The sequence below is a fragment of the Fusarium tjaetaba genome (genome assembly GCF_013396195.1).
Source record: "Fusarium tjaetaba strain NRRL 66243 chromosome Unknown NRRL66243_c0000368, whole genome shotgun sequence".
NCBI classification, from domain to species: domain Eukaryota; kingdom Fungi; phylum Ascomycota; class Sordariomycetes; order Hypocreales; family Nectriaceae; genus Fusarium; species Fusarium tjaetaba.
Window position 1 is genome coordinate 21,728 of NW_023501564.1, and position 18,921 is coordinate 40,648.

Here is an 18,921-nt window from a genome sequence, read left to right on the forward strand (position 1 = left end):
CACATCACCCATTTTTGTATCTATTCTTGCACTTCAGGAACCGCAGTTTTCTCTCTGGGTCCCAGCTCAAGCACCTCAGTCGATGGGATTTGTTCCTTATCATCCAGGTTGGCATTCTCGAGATCCTTCTTACTGCACTTACACCTGTACCTCACCGAGCACCCCTGCTTCTCACCAATGAACGGGTCGTTGCGGCATGATTTGCCAAACAACTCCAGCAGCAACACCCACACAGAGAGAGCCAAAGTGATGGATATCAGATTTAGCGAGTTCAGGCTCTTAGCCAATGGCAAGAGAAACAAGATGAGGCAGACGAGAAGTCTATTGGCCAACCGCGTCTTCTTGGATAGGCGTCTAGTTGCTGGATGGCGATGATCATGAGTGACTGAAATGACCCCCATAAAGAACAAGGCCACAGCAAGGCCTTGACAGTAGAAGTACCGGATACCGTCAGCCATCTCAGGGTCTGAACGCTCGATATAGTGTTCCGTAAGATGCTCAGGGTTGGCATCCGGGGTATCTGCGATCCAGACGAGCTTAGATAGCCCGGCAGATGCGAGAATGTAGCCCATGATGAACGGGAGATGAGCGTAGTGCCATACGGACGCTTTCTAGGTTAGCAAGGGGTCATTAGCACGGTCTTTATAACTTACAGGATATCACGGAGCGCCGAATAGCATGGATATTGATGTTGCTGCCATCCACATCAAAATAGATCCAGTTAAACACAAACGCCTGGCAAAGACCCAGAACGGCCTTTCCCAAGAACACATCAACAGTATATCCTCCGTGGCTCTGAAACATTGGTCCCATGACAGAGTACCCAAACACCAGCGAGACAAAGGCATTGGTTCGTTCAACACGATGCTCAATATTGACGGCTGGAAAGAACTCGAAGATCCCCGAGAGATACTTGACAATGGTTGTGTTATGAGCAGCCTTACGGCCGTATTGGTAAATCCCAGTGAGGATGCTCTGGCCGCACATATCCAAGGCGATGGCAACCCAGATGAGTCCCAGACGAGAAGGCATCTCAACATGAATACTAGCGATCCACAGGGCTGCTGGCACAATTATGTTGAGAGCTTGGCAGAACATAACACCTCGCACCATTGGCAGTAGGTACCCAGTGTACAAGAAGTGGAAGACACCTCTGAAACGAGCAGCGACGTAGAACGATACCAGCATAGTGTAGGTATTGTGCTCGCCTGGATAAAATGCATATGTCATATTGGTCGAGAACCTAAGGAGTCAGATGGATGAATTATCGGTGACTTTTGTTAACGTACCCCAGGAGACAAGCGATCTCGAACAGAATCTCAAGCCGTGTAAAGACATCGTCCGTCTCAAACCAGCTCAGGATCAGAGTGATATCGGACCAAATCTTCCATGACATGATGAACGTGATTGCGAAGCGAAGCAGCTCTTTGCCGGTCGGCTCAGCCCAGACATGCTCGCCGTTGACATGAATGATGCCGACTGTTCGAGCGGTGAGAATTCGTTATTGCAACATAGTTGGGTTTCTTACCATAGAGAAGATCAAAGAACAGCTCGATGGCCATGATCTCGGTGTTTTCTGAAGCACGCCACAACAACCCTTTGTGAAACCATTGCTTGACCACTGGTTTCTTAAAAAGTTTGATAGTTTCTCCTAGCCGAGGCTGACCTCCACCAGAGCCGACTGAGAGCGTATCCGAAGTTGACATGTTGGAAGAGTCAGCAGCTGGTAAGGGGTCATCATCATCATAAGTTCGGAGCTCAGCACCATAACCAAACTTGTCGAAATTGGCATTCAGAGCAGACGTGTTGGTAGAGAGTCGTTCCAGGTGGCCGTTGACGATATCAAGTTGGCTCTGCATATCTTCCCACTCGTCAAAGGCAGGCCCATGCCGTTGTCGAAAGTGAGCACGGCGACTCTCATGGTGATCTCGGGTCTCTCTTAGATAGTCGCAATGTTCTGGAGACCCATGGATGACAACTTCAACCTGAACATCATTTCGCTTTCCATGTTCTTCACGTAAAGACTCGAGGTCTTCGGGCAGGGAGGCAATGATCTTCTTGCCGTTTGGCAGAAAGAACTCCTGCGGCCGCCGACGTCGAGCAGAGGCAATGTATGACATTTGAGCACAACTGATTGAGTTTGGAATGTCAATAAAGTGACGAGACCTACACTATATGAGGAGAAGGAGCTGAAAAGCTACAAGATAAGCACAGAGCCAATGGCTATAGCTCATTGGGCGGCCGACTCTGAACACACAGGCCCCTGCTAATTCGATGCCGCTATCATTGGCTTTTGATGATGTGTCTCACGGCTTATTTGATTGATCCCCGCAAGTGAAGCTGGACAACCATCCATTGCGAAGAGACACTACTAGGATAAGCATAAGTGTTTCATTTTAAGCTTAACCAGATGCGTAGTCATCATGACTAAGTGATTGAGAATAATTGTATTTTATTATTGAGAACAATACCTGTCGCCGTGAATGCGTTTTCATCGAGAATGTCAATTTGGAAGGATTCAATTAGCCTTACGAATTAGGAGATCCAGGAACGCAAGGGTCTTCCCGTTGTACTAAGATGGCGGGAAATTGAATCACGTGACATACCTTGCGGCTGTTTTCCGGCTCTCTTGACAACATCCATCCTGCCTAAGGCCGCAATACTAGCTCTTCCATTGCCCGGTAATTCGGAGCAAAGATTCAGTAGCCATCACCAACTACCAAAACCCATCCCTCTCAATTCAACCTCCAACACCGCCACAATGACTGCTGCGTGGAGAGCCGCTGGTCTTACGTACGTCGATTGAACCCCCAGACACTGCCGACTACAAAATCTTCCGCCGAGCGACCGTACCGAAACACCGAGAAGCTAACATTGCGTTTCGATAGCTACAACCGCTACCTGGCCATCGCCGCCCGCGTTGTCCGCCGAAGCCTGAAGGAGGACAAGAGAATCGCTGCTGAGCGCCGAGGCGAGATGGATTTGCGATTCTCCAAGTGGCAGGTAAGGCGATACGGAACCGAAAAGACAGCGAGAGAAAAAAAAGCGACGCAGACTAACATGTAATTACCTCAACAGAACGGTAAGCAGGGTGAGCCCAAGAACCTCGCCGCTGCCAACGCCGCCATTGCCGCCGAGAACGCTGCTTAAGCAGATGGATTTGGAGATGATTGCGCGTGGAATAATAGAAGCGTGGCGCTCGAAGGGGTTGCTCGGTTCAGATGAGATGGACTTATTCCTCAGCCGAATGCACACACCTGGAGCCACTGTACCATAACGACTGTTGCAAAGTATCAATCAAATTCAAAACTACGACTGTAATTGGAGGCAAGAACGGATTTGCTGGTGAATCAATGTCTTGCGATGTAGATAAATGATTTCCATTGTGATGCTCGCGGTGGAACGTCCGCATCTCAACTTTCTGTCACACCCGGCTACAGCCGAAATAGTAGTTACGGCTCCGCTAACGATGTGTATCAACACACATGACCAGTTTGCTATGAAATCCGTGACTTCTGCCTCTTTTTTACTGCAAAACTTTATTGTAATTTGGCTTTTGCATTGATTTCTCTGACATAATAGGTAGCCAAACTTGGTACAAGTAGTACATCATTTAATCATTGTACGTAGCAGTGGACCCATCATCCTATCTCCCTTGCTGCTCACTCACAATCATCTTCTATCAAACATCCGTCGCTGTATTTCTGTTTCAGGGTCACCATCACCACGCAAACGTTCAATAATATTATTTAATGCGATAGCCTGTCGCTTCATTTAGTCAATATGGACGATATTGGCAACGGAATTCAAGATGGTGGGTGCCCAATACTGCGTTACCCTTAGGTCTCGAGTGCCAATGTCGTCAAAATCTGACTTTGGGAGCACAGATATCGCCAGAATATCGCTTGATCACCAATATGAGCTGCCGCCTCCGCCACCTCCGGACATTGCGACTGCAGGAATAATCGCAGTGGACATCACAGATAAATTCTCAGAAGCTGTCAAGAGTAAGTTCTGTGTCGCTGACTTTGTTCACTCATGACCCCGCCATTGACTCAAGTCTGATCAGCTCTCGCACCCGGTGAACTTGTTAAAGATGGGCAATTTACTCTGTTCGAGTCCGTTTCAGGGCTTGAGGTTCGTCTGCCGTGAAGTTTAGCTGGACTCAACACTGATACGCTTAGATAATGGATCCTAAAATGGACAGCGGTTGTGTTGAATCAGCAGAGGAGCTTGAAGAGCTTTACGATGTTGCGCGGCCACTGCTCCCCGAAGAGGTCCTGGGAATTATAGACCAACTTCTCTGTCATGAGGTAAGTCCTTAACAGTAGCAAAGTGACTATATAAACTAATCATGTTGTTCAGATGGCGTGGCATCAGGGATATCCCCTTTCGCAGACTCTATTCACTAGTGTATACGCTGAGGCGCTTCTGACACCCACCCCACGAACTGTCGATGACGCTCATTTCGTTCGAGATGGCGCATATGATTCTTCTGGACAATCTGATATACTTAAAATATTGAGAGCGTACTGTCTTGGTCTGCTTAAAGCCTGCGGTTATGTCAACGAACGGATTAGATCAGAACACTACTATGAAGTAAGTGTGAACCGATGTCATGACAAATGGATCATTTTTGTCTAACCCATTCTTTCAAGGAGGAAGATTTCGTCACAAACACATACAGCCGCACCTTACTTGCTGAAATACAACCCCAGGCTATCCGGCAGGCTATCCAAGAAGCAAGAGACCTACTCAGCACATTATCGACCGACGTCAGCGATGATCTTCGAGAAGCACTTGATCAACGACTGCAGCTAAGATTGTACTTCCTGGACGCCACAGAATGCCCCAAATACGTGAAAGAACCCGAAGCTGCGCGAAAGCCATGGCTTGAAGGACTCAAGGTTCTTCCAGCCATCAAGTCATCTCACTCCCTGGGAAAACCTGTCGACGAGGCCTTCAGTGCCAAGCTCCAACGAAAGCTTGCTAGCACCATGCCCCCTAGACCGATTGTGCAGTTGAAATTTGAGGATGCATTTGGTCATCTTTCAAGGCTGTTCACGGATGGTGTTGAATTGATTGATGTGCTAAACTACACCGATTCCCAATGTCTACAAGTAAGCATTGGATTTCCCTTCAGAGAATGTCAACGCTAAATATCTTTAGAACTTCGTCTTACAATTTCAAGCTAAGAAACCTCAACCGCTGGTTTTCGTGCGGACTCTACTTCAGACTTTCCTCTTTAACGAAATGGAAGTTTTGGGCACAATGAGCATTCGGCAGATCATGGATGATGACTTTTCTATCGTGTCGATGCCGGCCAGCGCCCAACTTGATCGAAACAACGACGAGATAGAATTTCCCCAAGATCCGCGGTTCATTGTTGCGCAACAAATGGAACAATTTCGACAAAGAGCGGCTCAATCATTTCTCGATATCTTCAGGACCTTTTGCCAGAACAGGTGTCGTGTGCGGCGCACGCTCTGCCATATCATCAGGGACTGGGATAATCTTCAGCTCGATGCTGAAGAGATCGATCAAATTATCCAGGTCAAGTTGGACGAGAAGCCAATGAGACATTTCACAGGAGCAAATTCTCAGCCAATCGATACTTACTCCCTCCCACTATCGTCCTGGACGTACTTATACAAGATTCGCCAGATGGAATGGATTGTACAACTTGGTTTCGAGTTGGAAGTCTATCAGCCAGACGAACTTGCCGGTATGTATTGGTATCTCAATTACCTGGCCAAATGGAGAGTTCAGCATACAGAAAGGCTCAAGTCCTTCATTGTTCGAAGAGTCGAAGAATCTCGCGCACCTTCTCAACCGCGAAACCCTTCAGTAGATCGCCAACTCGAGCGATCTCTCGCCTTTGTCCGGCTTATGCTTCTCGATGCCGCTGTCACATGGGAATTGTCAGATGCGCTATCTTGTCTTTACACAGCTCTCATGCGGTTTGAGTTGGTCAAGGTGCCTCCGCGGCCGTACAGTAACGATGAGTTCCGCTTTGAGCTGCGGATGAAACCATTCGCAGTTATTGGTCTGCCGCCTTGCCCGGGCTTTCAAGAATTTAATCTTGGAACCACGCAACCAGAATCGTCCACGGTGGAAATTCTTCAATATGCAGAAAGAGCTCTGAAGGGTGCAAAGCAGGGGTTTGAGGTTCTGAGCAAGTTGTCTGCCGCAGATTCATTCTCAGTTGGTTCTCACGATAAATGGCAGACTTCAAAGAAGAACGCGCTCAAAGCTTGTATTGCAACAGGGCTCGCGATTACGGCTGTGCTGAAGGCATCAAAGGAAGATGCGAGTAATCTGAAGCTCAGAGCTGAGGTGCCAACTCCTGATAAGTGTTATCATGACTGGTGGATTGTACCTCGTCTGGTTCCTGTATGATGCTTCTTGAAGGAAATCCATGTGTAATGAAAAAATGAGCTTAAATTGAATTGTTACATCAAAGCCGCCTCAGCGTATTCGGGTATCCAGATGAGAGCAGCACCCTCTTCCAATATTCCTGGTTACCAGCCCTGGTTTCAAACATCAAACAGAATATGAACTAATACTACCTAGGTATAGAAGATACGACGCCATTTCCATTGCGACAATTTCAATAACAAAACGAGCGCATCCTCACCGCAAATGCTTTTCGGTAATCGGAATGAGATACCGAGAATAATTGGGGATCTTCAATCCTGGTTCTGATAAGAAGACATGTCTAGTGGAACCAGTGCTTAAGCTAGCTTAAGCGGCAACACGTCGGCGAGCGGCCTGGGCCATTCGGAGACGAACGGTCTGCTCATAGAGAACGTCCTTGAAGGCAAAGAGGAGCGCAGCAGTGAGGACGCTCTGTGTGACCTTAGGGCCGATGCCTGTTGATGAGAGTCAGTGAATTGCTAAATAAGATGGTGACTTGATATTTTACCTCGGTAGAGACCAGAGTAACCACTCTCACGGACGATGCGAGAAAGAGCACTAAGGGAACCCTCCTTCTTACCACTGCCCTGGACGTGCATCTGAGACTTGACGGTGATGTAAGGGTAGGTGATGGCAGTAGCAAACAGCTTGCCCAGGGCGCCGAGGAAGAAGGCGATAGTAGGAGTCACCTTGCGACGCTTCTCAACTGTGTTCTTGAGTTGCTCGAAGAGAGTGTACTGGAGAATAGGGTTGATAACGAGGACAAGAGCCGGGATGACACCAGAGAAGAGAGCCTGAGGACCCTCGTTCTTGAGGAGGAGGAGCAGAGTACCGAGTGTGCTGGGGGCCTTGGCAGGCTTAGACTCGCCGGACTCGAGATCCTGCTTCTTCTCTTGCTGGCGAGTAGTGACTCGGGTGTTGACGACCCAGATAGGGTTGGTGATGATGACGGTGGCCGAACCAGCGATCGCACCAGCAATCATGGATTCAACGGTCGTGAGCTTGGCGCCAGCGCGACCAGCCTTGGCAGCAGCCTTCTCGAAGAAACCGCGAGTCCATTCGTACCAGTAGTAGTAGACAAAGTTGGTGACGCTGATGCCGAAGAGAGCGGAGTTAATACCGGAGTAGAGACCAGAGATACCCTCGCGGGCGATGATGTTGCCAACAGCCTCGCTGAACTTGCTCTCGGCCTTCTTAGACTCGACCTGAGCTCGTGTGGAGAGGGTAATGAGAGGGTAGCTTGAGATATCATCAGCGCACTGTGATGCGTCATTGGGGTATTCGCAAGCCTTACGTCAGGATCATGGACAGAAGACCACCTCCGGCGCCAGCAAGAGCGTGAGCGACATTGTCGTTCTGAGGAATTGCTTGAGTCTCGGGCGCCGTGCTAATTTCGACCTTGTTAGGAGTGATCTCGACCTTTGTCACAGGCGTGTCGATCTGAGGAGTGGTCTCCTTTTCGGCGTTGTCTGACATGATGCCGGTTGTAAATGGTCGATGTAGTATACAAGTTTAAGCTTAAGCGAGGCGCGCGTGTAAGCGATGTTTATGTAGGACAGAAATAGAGAATCGAATTGAATTGACGGGGAATGAACAGTAATTAAAAACCCGGGGAAGGGAAACGTACAAGTCGCGCGGGGCCGTGCTTGACTATAGGTGCCCAGATACAGTATTTAAAGCTCGGCTTGTAAGGGAAACGTATTGGATTGGATTGGAGGGAGACATGTATCTCGGGATCGGCAATGACTTGACTCGAGAGCTAGAGGACGTCTACTGCGAGGCCTAGGTATCTCAGGTAGGTCCCTCTCCCTAATATACCGTACCGAGGTCGGCACGGGAGTTGATACCGAGTAAAACTTCCCTAAAAGTCGGCCTCTGTTCCGCATCTGAAAATGAGGTCACTTCCCTGCATGTGAGGTGGGGAAAAGGGACAAGGCCTTGGGCAGGTGACTTGAGATCTTTACCGTATGGCGCTAGTGCCAATTGGGGCACAAGACAACAGCCCGTTGGAGAGACAAGCCACGGAGTCAAGGAGAAACAGAAAATGCGGGCAAAGTTCACGCTTTGTCCCCGCTTGCCTCATTGGGACCAAAGTAAACACTGGACTGGACCCATGCCGCCACGTCTATCCCTGTCCAAATCCAACAAAGCACAAAGCACACCGCGGGTTGGTTTTGGCTTTGCAACGGAGGGACGGCGGTAGTGTTTCATATACCATGACTATTTTTGAGATTCGCATTCTAACATTCCATGAATGATTGACGAAACCACCATTCGTCAATGCCAAAACGCAAAAGTTTAGGCGTTGACAACGACTCTTTTGCCGTTCGCTGGCATTCTTTTGCCGATATGAACACACCCAGCGCGGATATTATGTCGTCACCCGATCCTCTAAACGATACCGTTGAACAAAGTGTCATGCCCCCTCCATCCACGCGCCGTGTCGTCCGTAGCAGCCAACGGTCCAGCCGCTTCTCCTCCATGGGTTTAGGAACCTCTCCTAGGAAACAGACTTTCGAACTCGAGGTTGGAGATAATAAAGCGCCCCAGAAATTACTAGTTACGGTCGAGACAGAGGTACCAAGCGCGACTGCAGGCCCCAGCAGCGCGCGACGAAAACTATTCCAAGACAGCCCTTACCTACCGATATCGCGACGCAGAGAAATGGCGACCACGACGACGACTGTGCCACTAAAGGGGGCGATCGAAGACGATAACAACGCGACTCCTAGGAAACGAGGACGACCGAGAAAAACAAATGGCACACCCCTACCCAGCGCAGGCACCAAGAGAAAGTCAATAACACCGATGCATGGGAGCCCCCGGAGGAGACAACGTACGACAAAAGATATAGATACACCAAATAAACCGGCAGACAGTAATGCGCAGCCAACACCAGGAACAAAAAGACGAGGTCGACCACCTAAGAACCGTCCTGTTGACCCACCAAATCCCACAGAAGACGAACGAAACGCGAGGGGGTTTTCAGAGACGAGTAACACATCGGAAAGTCAAGCTCTCGATAAAATTGAGGTTGCTGGTGATGCCTCTGACCTGCCCTCACCCCGCGCCGACGACTCACAAGCCGACAACGATGTGACTCTGGTCATTACACCGTCAGAAGCTGAGGCAAACCAATTACTACGCGCAAACCGAACCGCGCATAATAGCGCGCCTGCTCAGCAAGAAGAACCGGACTCAGATATTTGGATGGCAACATTAGACGATGAACCAACGCCGCGGCCTGGGAGTCGCGCAACCCAAAATGCGCCTGCTCCCCCAAGTCCAGACCATGGACGAGCAGATGATTTCTCAGATTTTGGAGATTATGGCTATGGACCAGCCGGAAGCGACGTATCTTCTGCAGACGAACCTCAGAGCGACGCCCGTTCTGGGAACGAAGATACGGTCGCAGCGGGTGAAGACTTTAGCATGATATTCATGGACTCGCTCCCTTCTCTACAAGCGAGTATGCGCAGCTCTGTTCGAGAGATTGCCGAGAACGACATTGGCGAGGAAACCAGCCTAATTATTAACAACACTTTGGAGTCTCTACGGCAGTCTCTGCAGGATCGCGACAGACCTAATGTGAATAAGGAACCCGCCGAGCAAGACAAGGAGTCCCATTCATCGGCACCCGCTCCAGCTGAGCCTCGAGATGAACGCCGGCAATCTACTATTCGCCCACCAATGACCTTTTCACCTAACCGCAACTTATCCTCCATATGGCGTCAGACCCCGCGAAGAATGGGCTCTTCCCCATTGCGACGGCAAGTGTTGCAGTCAAACACGCGAGACAATCCGGACGCTGAATATCGTGGATCTCCTCTGGCAACACAACGACAAGACTCCTCACATCTCGAAATCGAGAATTCAAACTTGTACGACGACTCTTTCTCAGAGATACCCGATGCAGTACTTGAGGCAGCCACTCCCCGCCGTCCTCGAGCCATGACCAAGAAACCACCATCAGAGACAGAGGATGTTCAAATGGAGGATGCGGACCTCATCCAGTTTGAAGATGAGCCCCAGCAAGCAGAGATGCAGCAAAAAGAAAAAGGGGTTGAAGAACAAAGTGCAGAGGCAGAACAGGTGGCAGCCGAAGAGCAAGAACAAGAAGAGGCTGGACCTCCAGAAGCTTCGGTTGGAAGTGTTATCTCTCGTTCGGATGGCGGGCGTCTCCCCACCCCTGACGACACCCCTCCAAATATCGATTTTGGAAACAGTACTGCCCCGAAGTCAATAAGCGTATCACACAGTCCAGCTAGGTCTGCATCTTCCATAGATTCGCCGCCGAGGAACTCATCACCTGGGCCCGCCACCGCAGCTCAGGTATCACTTGAAGCGATAGAGATTGAAGACGAAATTGTTGACCAAGCTATTGAAGCTACCGGGCAACTCACCAACGGGGCCATTGTTGAAGCTGAAGTAGCCGACAACGATGATGAACCCATCACGGATATGACTATTGTGCCGGAACCTGATGACCATTCCGTTTCAGATGATCAGCCCTTGGAGGAGCCCATTATGGACGACCCAGTTGAAGAGGAACCTGAAGAGGCCCAAGGGATTCCTGAAATCGCTGTACCTCAGCAACCCCATTTGTCCTTAGAGGCCGAAATGCAGCAGCCAGAAGTCACGCCACTAAATCAACTTACCTCACCTATCCAGGAACCTCAATCGTTGCCTGATGTGCCACCAGAGAGAGTCAGACGTCCCACATTGTCCCCCATTATGAGGGCGGGGAGAGCTTTGCAGAGCGTGACCTCGGATCCTCCAACGCCGGAGGCCCGCGACCATCATTTGCGAAGCCCTTTCAGACGATCTGCTTCTAGAGAGCTAGGTCCAAGGGTAACTCAGCCAAATCAACGGACGAATGCGAGTCCTGGGAATTCCCGTCCATTCACTGAAACTGCTCAGATCTCCAAAGGCGATGAAGTTTATGACGACCCCTTTGGAACAAACACCAGGCATACAGGTCAAGCTAGCTTTATGGAAGCTCTCGAGAGAAGAAGTGCTGGTTCGTCACCACGCCATCGCCGAACAATGTCCAGGGAATCTGCAGCAAGCTCTACGCATTTCCAGGCCCCCAGTGAGGGTGGAATGAGTTGGGTTGATAGAGAAGGTCCTATAAGCGACAACCTCAGAGGAGATGTACCCCTTGAGGCTTTTGCACGATCAACAGCCAGACCTCCCGAACCGCATTCCATTTCTCATGACCAATTGGACGGGGCGGTGGATGACGCAGATGACGAAACCGAAGATGCCGGCGATGATATGGATTTGTGGGAGTTTGAAGCCCAGAGGTCAAGCCCTCATGACGCCCGTCAGCCTTCACCAGCGAGGAAATCCGAGTCACCTATCCCCAGACGAAGCACTCTCCCGAGCCCTTGGAGGAGACAGGCCAACAGGGGAACGCAACGGCCTCCAACGACTACAGAACAGACAAGGAATGAACTGGAAGAGAATGAAGAACACCTGGAAGAAGAGACCGCGCCTCAAGCGAATAGCGTGGAGGTCGTGCAGGATGAACCATCTCAAGCAGAGGAGTATTCTCTTCTCGCTCAAAGGGAGGTTCCTCAAGAATCTGATAAGGCTCCTGCTACGGCTAAAGTGGGCCGTTTCGATCTCTCAACTTTCTTCTCTTCACCGGCCGCGATCCCAGGCATTTTGGCTGACAAGCTATCTCCTCTTAAGAAGATGTCCGTCTTTGGAGCGCGGCCCACGGAGACCGAGCCGAAGCCCACGGAGACAGCTCACACCCTTCCGACAAGCTCCATGTTCCCACAGCTACCACCACAGGAGCTTGTACCTCGAGGCCAGCCAAGGGTAGGCTTCTTCTCTCCTATACGCCCTGTTCAGCCCCTGGCCAGAAGAGACCAGTCCGAAGAACCTGGAAATGATGAATATTCTCGGTCAGATTCGCGGTCGAACATGTCATCACCAAGTCGACAGGCAACAGCTTCCTTAAGACAGGAAGAGCATGACACTCCTATGCACGAAACATCTGAGCAACAAAATGAGAGTGAACAACAGGACGAGCTCGACGAGGAGGGCACAGAGGTACTTGAAGAAGAAGAAGATCAAGTATCCGAGCCACTGCCGTCAGTGCCTCAGAAGATGAACTTTACTCCTCAGCGAAGAAATCACAGCCAGAGTTTCTTCAAGGCTTCAACTCAGGCTGCTGCCCCTGACGCTGCCCCGATCCCGAGTAGTAGTGCCACCACTCCACCGAGGATGCAGCTCACTCACGCCGATATACAAAAGTGGCAGCAGCAAACATCCAATGCAAGCGAAGACTCCCCCAAGCGACCCACAGCTAGCACTCTCCTCCGTCCTTTACCTCCCAAGAACGCTTCCCCAATCAAATCAAGTCTTCGTTCGCCACTCAAACCTCACACTCCTGGCCGTGTGGTTGAGTTCACCAGCAGCGTCTTATCGCCCATCGAGCAAGCCAAGGTTCGACATCAACGTCGACTATCCAACTCCTCAGCAGCATCTCAGTCGAGCACAGGGGCACAGCGTCCTCTTGTACCACATGAAACTGCTAACAAGGAGAATAACACCATCCCGCAAATTCCTATCTCTAACGAGGAAATCCCAACAAAACAGACCCACCCCGAACCACTCTCCCAAACGGTGTGGACACGAAGACACTGGCTGCTCTTGGATGATCTTGTTCAGCAGCGACGTCAGGGCCCCTTCAGGCTTCATTTTGAACGCTGTTCGGACAAATATCTTGGAAGACCGGCCTCAAGTAAAGGCGAGTCAATGACGCTGAAGCGTTGGCACTTGGACTGCGTCGACGCTTTCAAAGCACAAGTCGGCGGCTGGGATGAGGCTGAAGTGGTCAAAAGATTAGTTGGCCTGATTCTCGGCGGAGAGAAGAGGAGCCAAGAGGCTGAAAGACCAGCGAGGGTTATGTTTCACTAAACGACATGAAAGAATCCTGTTTTTACAAAAGGTTTGGTTTGTTTTTGTATAGAATCACGAATATGGCATAGTTAGCATTTCATGAGGCGTTCTGTTTCATGAGTAGGTGGCTGTTATTGTTTGGAGATACCAGATACCGCTTGTTGTACCCTTTATGCTTTCTTTGCATACGATTACATACCCCTGTCTTGCAGCACAGTCTGTTGGAAGCATCTGCGTATATATAGTTTTGGTTATCCATTTCAAATATGGTTGTGCAAGCAACTGAATACATGTATATGCCGCTCAGCGTGGACGATTCTTTTCCTCTTGAAACGCCTGGTCTAAAAGCGTGTGATATGTTACATACAACAACTATTGTGCCTCTCATTGCTAATCTATTCCAGCATGGAAGCTTGGTTCGTGTAAAGTACATCCACCACACTGCTCAGTTTCTCAATGGTTGCCAGAGCCGCATCGTAGGACTCATCCCGGTGCGTCTCATCAAAGATGATGAGACAACCAGCGCCCTGGTCCAAAACCCCGATAATGACCTTGTCCAAGATCATCTGAGACAGTTTTCGCTCAACCTGCTGAGTGTCGAGGCCAACCATCTTGGCAATGTGGTCGATTTCGACGCGCGAGAAGGGCTCGATGACTTTGATTAGGTTCTGCTCCAACATAGCATCGTAGAGGCGGCGAAGGTGGTTGCGGATAAAAGCGTCGCTACCGAGCTCATATCGGTAAGAAGAAAGTGCTCGCTCATATTCCTCCAGTGATCGATTCGAATGTGCGCGAGCAATGGCCTTCATGGCCTCTAGGTTCTTGCCCGCGTACTTCAGGGCTTGCTTGGAAGTCATAAGGTTGTTGACATCGTCAACGAGGTTTAGCATGATCTTGCAAAGAAGCATGTACTGAAGAGCAGCCTGAGCTCGGGTGCTCTCATCTTGAGAGTGGTAGCCATCGAGAGCCTCAATGAAGTAAGAGAAAGCGGTGTTGAAGTCCTTGTCCTCAGCATGAAGCATACCGCTCTGCATGTCGAGGTTGGCCTGTAGCATCGGAGGGGTGTATACGCTAGCGGCGCTTGTTCGTGCACTGGTAAGAGCGGCACGGGACTTAGGGATGTTGCCAAGGGCGTGGTAAACTCTCGACTCGAGGAGCTGAACTTCGACGAGTCGGAGCTTGTCATCCAGGCGCTTGAGCTCGCGAAGAAGGTTGTTAATGAGCCCGAGGGCTTCGTAGTAGGATTGCTTTGCCATCTGGAGAGTGACGAGGCGGACCTCAAGGTCCTGTCGCTGAAACGCGCGGCGCTCGGCGGTGGCCCATTCTATACAGTCCTTGGTGACGGAGATTTCGATATCGGTGCTATCGGGGATTTCCTTGATGAGGTCGAGCAGTTGACGGACTACATCGCCGCGTTAGCTAGCTGTTACACTTCGAGGCAGAATCATGTGGTGCTAATAACATACCAAGCTTTGCTGACTTGGCCTTTGCGAAAGAAGAGAACACGGTTCTGCTCTCCTTGACCAAGGTCACCAACTCTTGGGTATTCCTGTCGGATTTGTTAGCGGGGTATAGGAACAGCGGTGTTGAAGACTGCGCACTTCTCATCTCGATACAGCTCTCCTAAACTGATCAGAGCAGTCTCGTACTCGCGAGTGGCAGCATCGGATGTGGTGCTGGGAGCCTTGGAGATGATGTCCTTGTAGATGGCCTCAGCCTTTCGAGGGTCAGACTTGGCGAGCTTCTGCGCTTCCTGAACCCTCGCTGATTCGGCCGCCGCCATTGTGAAAGATGTGTTTACACGTGTCGCTGAATATGATCGTGGGTGAGTGGATATGCGCTATGAAGGCGGAGACTTGACGTTGGGGGCGCTGAAGAGTAGTGGTCGTTATCTTGAAGTTGTTTGGTTCTCTAGAGGTATGGATGCCGAAGCAATACCATAGCGAACAGCTACCTAACCTTAGCCTCCAGGTTGCCAGAGCACGACGTAGGCCAGTAAAAGAGTGGATCCTACAGCCTCATGAGGAAACAGCCCAGGGCAGCATTGGATCAATGATGCAGTGACGGGTTTTTGTTGATCCGTACATAGGTACAGTGCTTCCAGGGTTAGTACTTTAGGCATGCATATGATCCTATGTGGCCCTTGCCCGCCGAATGGAAGCTTCCCGTCCCCGGGAGAGAAGCCGGCGCGACCCTTCTAAATGCGAAGCGAATCAATCATGCCGACAGCTAAAATTTCAGTCCTAACTCGGAGCTTCCAAACTTCCTGATACCTACCTACCCACCACAGCCACTGTACACTTACTTACTTAAGTCCATCAGCCTATCTCCATCGAGCCTTCCTCGTCATTTACTTTGTTCCTACCAAATTCTATAATCCAATTCCTCATATACCCTCAAAATGTTCCGACAGGCCATTGCGACCTCATCCCGCGCTCTGCGAGCTGCTCCCAAGGTCGCCGTCCCCCGACCTTTTATTCAGTCGCAATTCCAGGCCGCGCCCGCCTTTTCTCTCAGATCCGTTCAGCCTGCCGTGTCGAGATGGTACAGTGACGCCAAGGAGACTGAGACCAAGCCTGCTGAGGAGGCCAAAGCCGAGGAAAAGCCCGCTGAGGGCGAGAAAGAAAACGATCCTCTGGCTGAGCTCAAGAAGGAGCTTGCAGCCAAGGAGAACGAGGTTAAGGACTGGAAGGTTTGTGATAACTAAAGAGACAATTTGACATTGGAAAACTGACTGACGCTCTTGCAGGATAAGTGTATGCGCACCGTCGCCGATTTCCGCAACCTCCAAGAGCGCACCACACGTGAGGTCAAGGCCGCTAAAGATTTTGCCATCCAAAAATTCGCCAAGGATCTCGTCGATAGCGTCGACAACCTCGACCGCGCCCTTGGAATGGTTCCCAAGGATAAGCTCAACGCCCCAGACCGACCTGAAGGCCTCGAGGATCTCGCCAATCTGTATGAGGGCCTCAAGATGACTGAAGATATCCTCATGAATACCCTTAAGAAACATGGTCTCGAGCGACTCAATCCCGAGGGCGAGAAGTTCAACCCCAACGAGCAGGAGGCCACTTTTATGACCCCCCAGCCCGATAAGGAGGACGGCACCGTTTTCTTCGTTCAACAGAAGGGCTTCAAGCTTAACGGCCGGGTGCTGCGCGCCGCCAAGGTCGGTGTTGTCAAGAACAAATAAGCATATCGTTCTCCCATAATGACGGAGATGTGTGTTTTGATGACATCTCCACGCTCAATCGCATTTTGCGTGTATTTTTAGACGAGGTTATATCGGTTGGCGTTGGCTCTATGTATAATGCTCCCCTCATGATGGTCATTTTTTTCAACTTGTATGATGGTTACAGATGCTTGGACAGGAGAAAAGTTTCAAAAGAGCTGGGACATTTGTACATAAATAACAAGACGTACATGTATAACAGTGGGGGCAACTGGGCGGTATAGTCGACCTAAGAGGGTCTTTTCAGGTCATGATCCATAATGTCCAGAGGTAAAAATGAATAGGTACCTAAGCTGGCAACCCAGCTATGATGATGATGAAGCATGTGAAACTGGCCTGTGCAAAAGATAGTCACAATGTGGTCATGGAATGGCAAAATAAACAAAGAAAGATTGAAATCATGAACTGACTGTTAATCTCACCGGTGCCGTTGTGGCGAATGTTTATTTATCAGAGTTCACAAGCCGAAGTTTGCAATCGAAAGTTTAGCTCGTTGTTTGTTCACTGAACTGATGACTTGCAAATCTATCATGGGACTTATCTATAACATACATCACAGCCAAGGCAAGGGACTCATTTAGTTGTAAACTTTGATTCCAGCAATCCTATCAAACTCAGTACAACCGCACGCCAAAACACTAACAAAAGGAAGGCCATCAAAACACCCGGCACCTCAACTTGCCCGGTGCCAACGGTAGGATACATATAAAAAAACAGCCTGCAACTCTAGTTGCTCCCCTATCTCATAAGTCACTTTCAGATAATAAATAAAGCAAATACAAATGTGCGCGCTTCCTCCCATGCCATGCCATACTTTCGATCCCGAACTATGTCCCCCTATCCCTCCGAGATACATCTCTTGTGTAGGTGAACGCCTGCGATGTCCTCTCTCTGGGCCTGTTTACCTACCACGAGTGAGTTCCTTATCAGTGTTAAAACAGCAATGAAGGTAAAGAAATAACGTAAATGTGAATCGTTATAAGAAACAATGTTCATGCGATGGTCATTACAACTCTTTTAATGCTGGCCCATCGAGCTGCCTTTTCTTCATGTGGCCCTCCTGGCCTCCCCTCCCCAGGAGAAGATGGCAAGGGAGGCTTTGCAAGACAATGATGATGAGTAGAAAAGTTCCCCAATCCAAGAAAACAATCTTTCATCCATCTCTAGCCGTGAGCGCCTTTAGAGGATTGGACACCTTCTCTTCTTCCTCTTAATCTGTCCCACCCCAGGTGTTGATGACTTGCTCTCCTTGGAAGAACCCGAGGCTGCTGCCGCCTCGATGGTTTTCCGGTCATTAGCGACGACAGTGTTGATAGCCTGCTCAAAAATCTCGTCGACGCCTGACATTTCCTTGCTACTGCACTCCATATACTGCGCGCTCATCTTCTTGGCAACGGTCATACCTTGCTCCGTGGTGACTGGAGTAAGACCTTGCGTCTTGAGCATATCAATGCAAGTCTTCTTGTAGCGAAGATCTGACTTGAGACCCACAAGGACAAGGGGAGTGTATGGGCAGAAGTGTAGAACCTCGGGGTACCACTATAGAAAAGTGATTAGTACAAGATGCGCTGAGAAGGACAAAGATCTAATCATACCTTATCAAGAACGTTGTCTAGCGAGTTCGGACAATCGATAGCAAAGCATACAAAGATCAAGTCGGTCTCAGGGTATGAGAGCGGTCGGAGACGGTCATATTCCTCTTGGCCGGCTGTATCCCACAATGCAAGTTCCACAGTCTTACCGGTGGCTGAGTGGATAGGATAGGTGATGTAGTTCTCAAAGACAGTAGGCACATATTTCTGTGATTGTTAGTGTCGGTACGCTGAGAGTAGCTAGAGACGGCTGCTTACCTCTGGGAAGTAACCTTGGCTGTAGCTAATAAGCAAGCAGGTCTTGCCGCAACCACCATCACCGACGACAACAATCTTCTTGGAAAAGGTGGGCGCTTCTGTGACGTGAGTCGCTGCCGACTCGCGGCCCGTCGACGAGCTCATAGTGGTGCTGACGGTACCCTCACTGGAGCGCGTGCGCTGTTGACGTCGAATCTGCTCGTTGGTGTCAAAGTACGAAGTACGATACTGATGCGATGATGCCATGCTTGGGCGCAAGGCTGTGCTGCAGGGTCGGGAGTGCAGGCTCAAGCGCGAGTCTTTTAGATTGCTTGGCCTTTTGGTTTGGTAGAGATGGCCTTAAGAATGCGCTTCTAAGGAATGAAGAATGTTCGGCTGTATAGTGCTCGTGATGGTGCGGGGTGGAAGAGAGACAAAGCAATCGAGCGTTTAATGCGATGGAGCAAACGGGGGAGATGAGTGATGTGGAGGAGGAGGGCGAGGACGAGATAAAGACCAAGAGGAAGA

The 18,921-nt window shown here is 50.0% G+C and overlaps 8 protein-coding genes across 8 annotated transcripts; 4 read left to right on the plus strand and 4 right to left on the minus strand.

Moving 5' to 3' along the window:
* Positions 1-20: 20 nt before the first annotated feature.
* On the minus strand, positions 21-2,120 carry FTJAE_12876 (uncharacterized protein; the record flags this gene model as incomplete). Its single annotated transcript, XM_037345962.1, has 4 exons — positions 21-607; positions 654-1,243; positions 1,290-1,479; positions 1,529-2,120. The coding sequence occupies 4 exons, from the start codon at positions 2,118-2,120 to the stop codon at positions 21-23; spliced, it is 1,959 nt and encodes a 652-aa protein (XP_037200078.1).
* Positions 2,121-2,761: 641 nt separating this feature from the next.
* FTJAE_12877 (mitochondrial atp synthase epsilon chain domain protein) lies at positions 2,762-3,150 on the plus strand (the record flags this gene model as incomplete). Its single annotated transcript, XM_037345963.1, has 3 exons — positions 2,762-2,793; positions 2,889-3,003; positions 3,079-3,150. 3 exons carry the CDS (start codon positions 2,762-2,764, stop codon positions 3,148-3,150), a joined length of 219 nt encoding a protein of 72 aa, XP_037200079.1.
* Positions 3,151-3,783: 633 nt separating this feature from the next.
* FTJAE_12878 (MAK10 glucose-repressible) lies at positions 3,784-6,399 on the plus strand (the record flags this gene model as incomplete). Its single annotated transcript, XM_037345964.1, has 7 exons — positions 3,784-3,814; positions 3,888-4,007; positions 4,070-4,137; positions 4,185-4,313; positions 4,366-4,599; positions 4,719-5,120; positions 5,170-6,399. The coding sequence occupies 7 exons, from the start codon at positions 3,784-3,786 to the stop codon at positions 6,397-6,399; spliced, it is 2,214 nt and encodes a 737-aa protein (XP_037200080.1).
* Positions 6,400-6,744: 345 nt separating this feature from the next.
* Positions 6,745-7,893, minus strand: FTJAE_12879 (mitochondrial carrier domain protein; the record flags this gene model as incomplete). The annotated part of the gene is made up of 3 exons (XM_037345965.1): positions 6,745-6,872; positions 6,926-7,656; positions 7,712-7,893. 3 exons carry the CDS (start codon positions 7,891-7,893, stop codon positions 6,745-6,747), a joined length of 1,041 nt encoding a protein of 346 aa, XP_037200081.1.
* An 873-nt stretch (positions 7,894-8,766) lies between these two features.
* Positions 8,767-13,350, plus strand: FTJAE_12880 (uncharacterized protein; the record flags this gene model as incomplete). Its single annotated transcript, XM_037345967.1, has 1 exon — positions 8,767-13,350. The coding sequence occupies one exon, from the start codon at positions 8,767-8,769 to the stop codon at positions 13,348-13,350; it is 4,584 nt and encodes a 1,527-aa protein (XP_037200082.1).
* Positions 13,351-13,727: 377 nt separating this feature from the next.
* On the minus strand, positions 13,728-15,115 carry FTJAE_12881 (26S proteasome regulatory subunit N6; the record flags this gene model as incomplete). Its single annotated transcript, XM_037345968.1, has 3 exons — positions 13,728-14,734; positions 14,799-14,881; positions 14,934-15,115. 3 exons carry the CDS (start codon positions 15,113-15,115, stop codon positions 13,728-13,730), a joined length of 1,272 nt encoding a protein of 423 aa, XP_037200083.1.
* A 618-nt stretch (positions 15,116-15,733) lies between these two features.
* Positions 15,734-16,525, plus strand: FTJAE_12882 (molecular chaperone; the record flags this gene model as incomplete). The annotated part of the gene is made up of 2 exons (XM_037345969.1): positions 15,734-16,024; positions 16,082-16,525. 2 exons carry the CDS (start codon positions 15,734-15,736, stop codon positions 16,523-16,525), a joined length of 735 nt encoding a protein of 244 aa, XP_037200084.1.
* Positions 16,526-17,743: 1,218 nt separating this feature from the next.
* Positions 17,744-18,660, minus strand: FTJAE_12883 (RHO1; the record flags this gene model as incomplete). The annotated part of the gene is made up of 3 exons (XM_037345970.1): positions 17,744-18,103; positions 18,160-18,363; positions 18,415-18,660. The coding sequence occupies 3 exons, from the start codon at positions 18,658-18,660 to the stop codon at positions 17,744-17,746; spliced, it is 810 nt and encodes a 269-aa protein (XP_037200085.1).
* Positions 18,661-18,921: the final 261 nt, after the last annotated feature.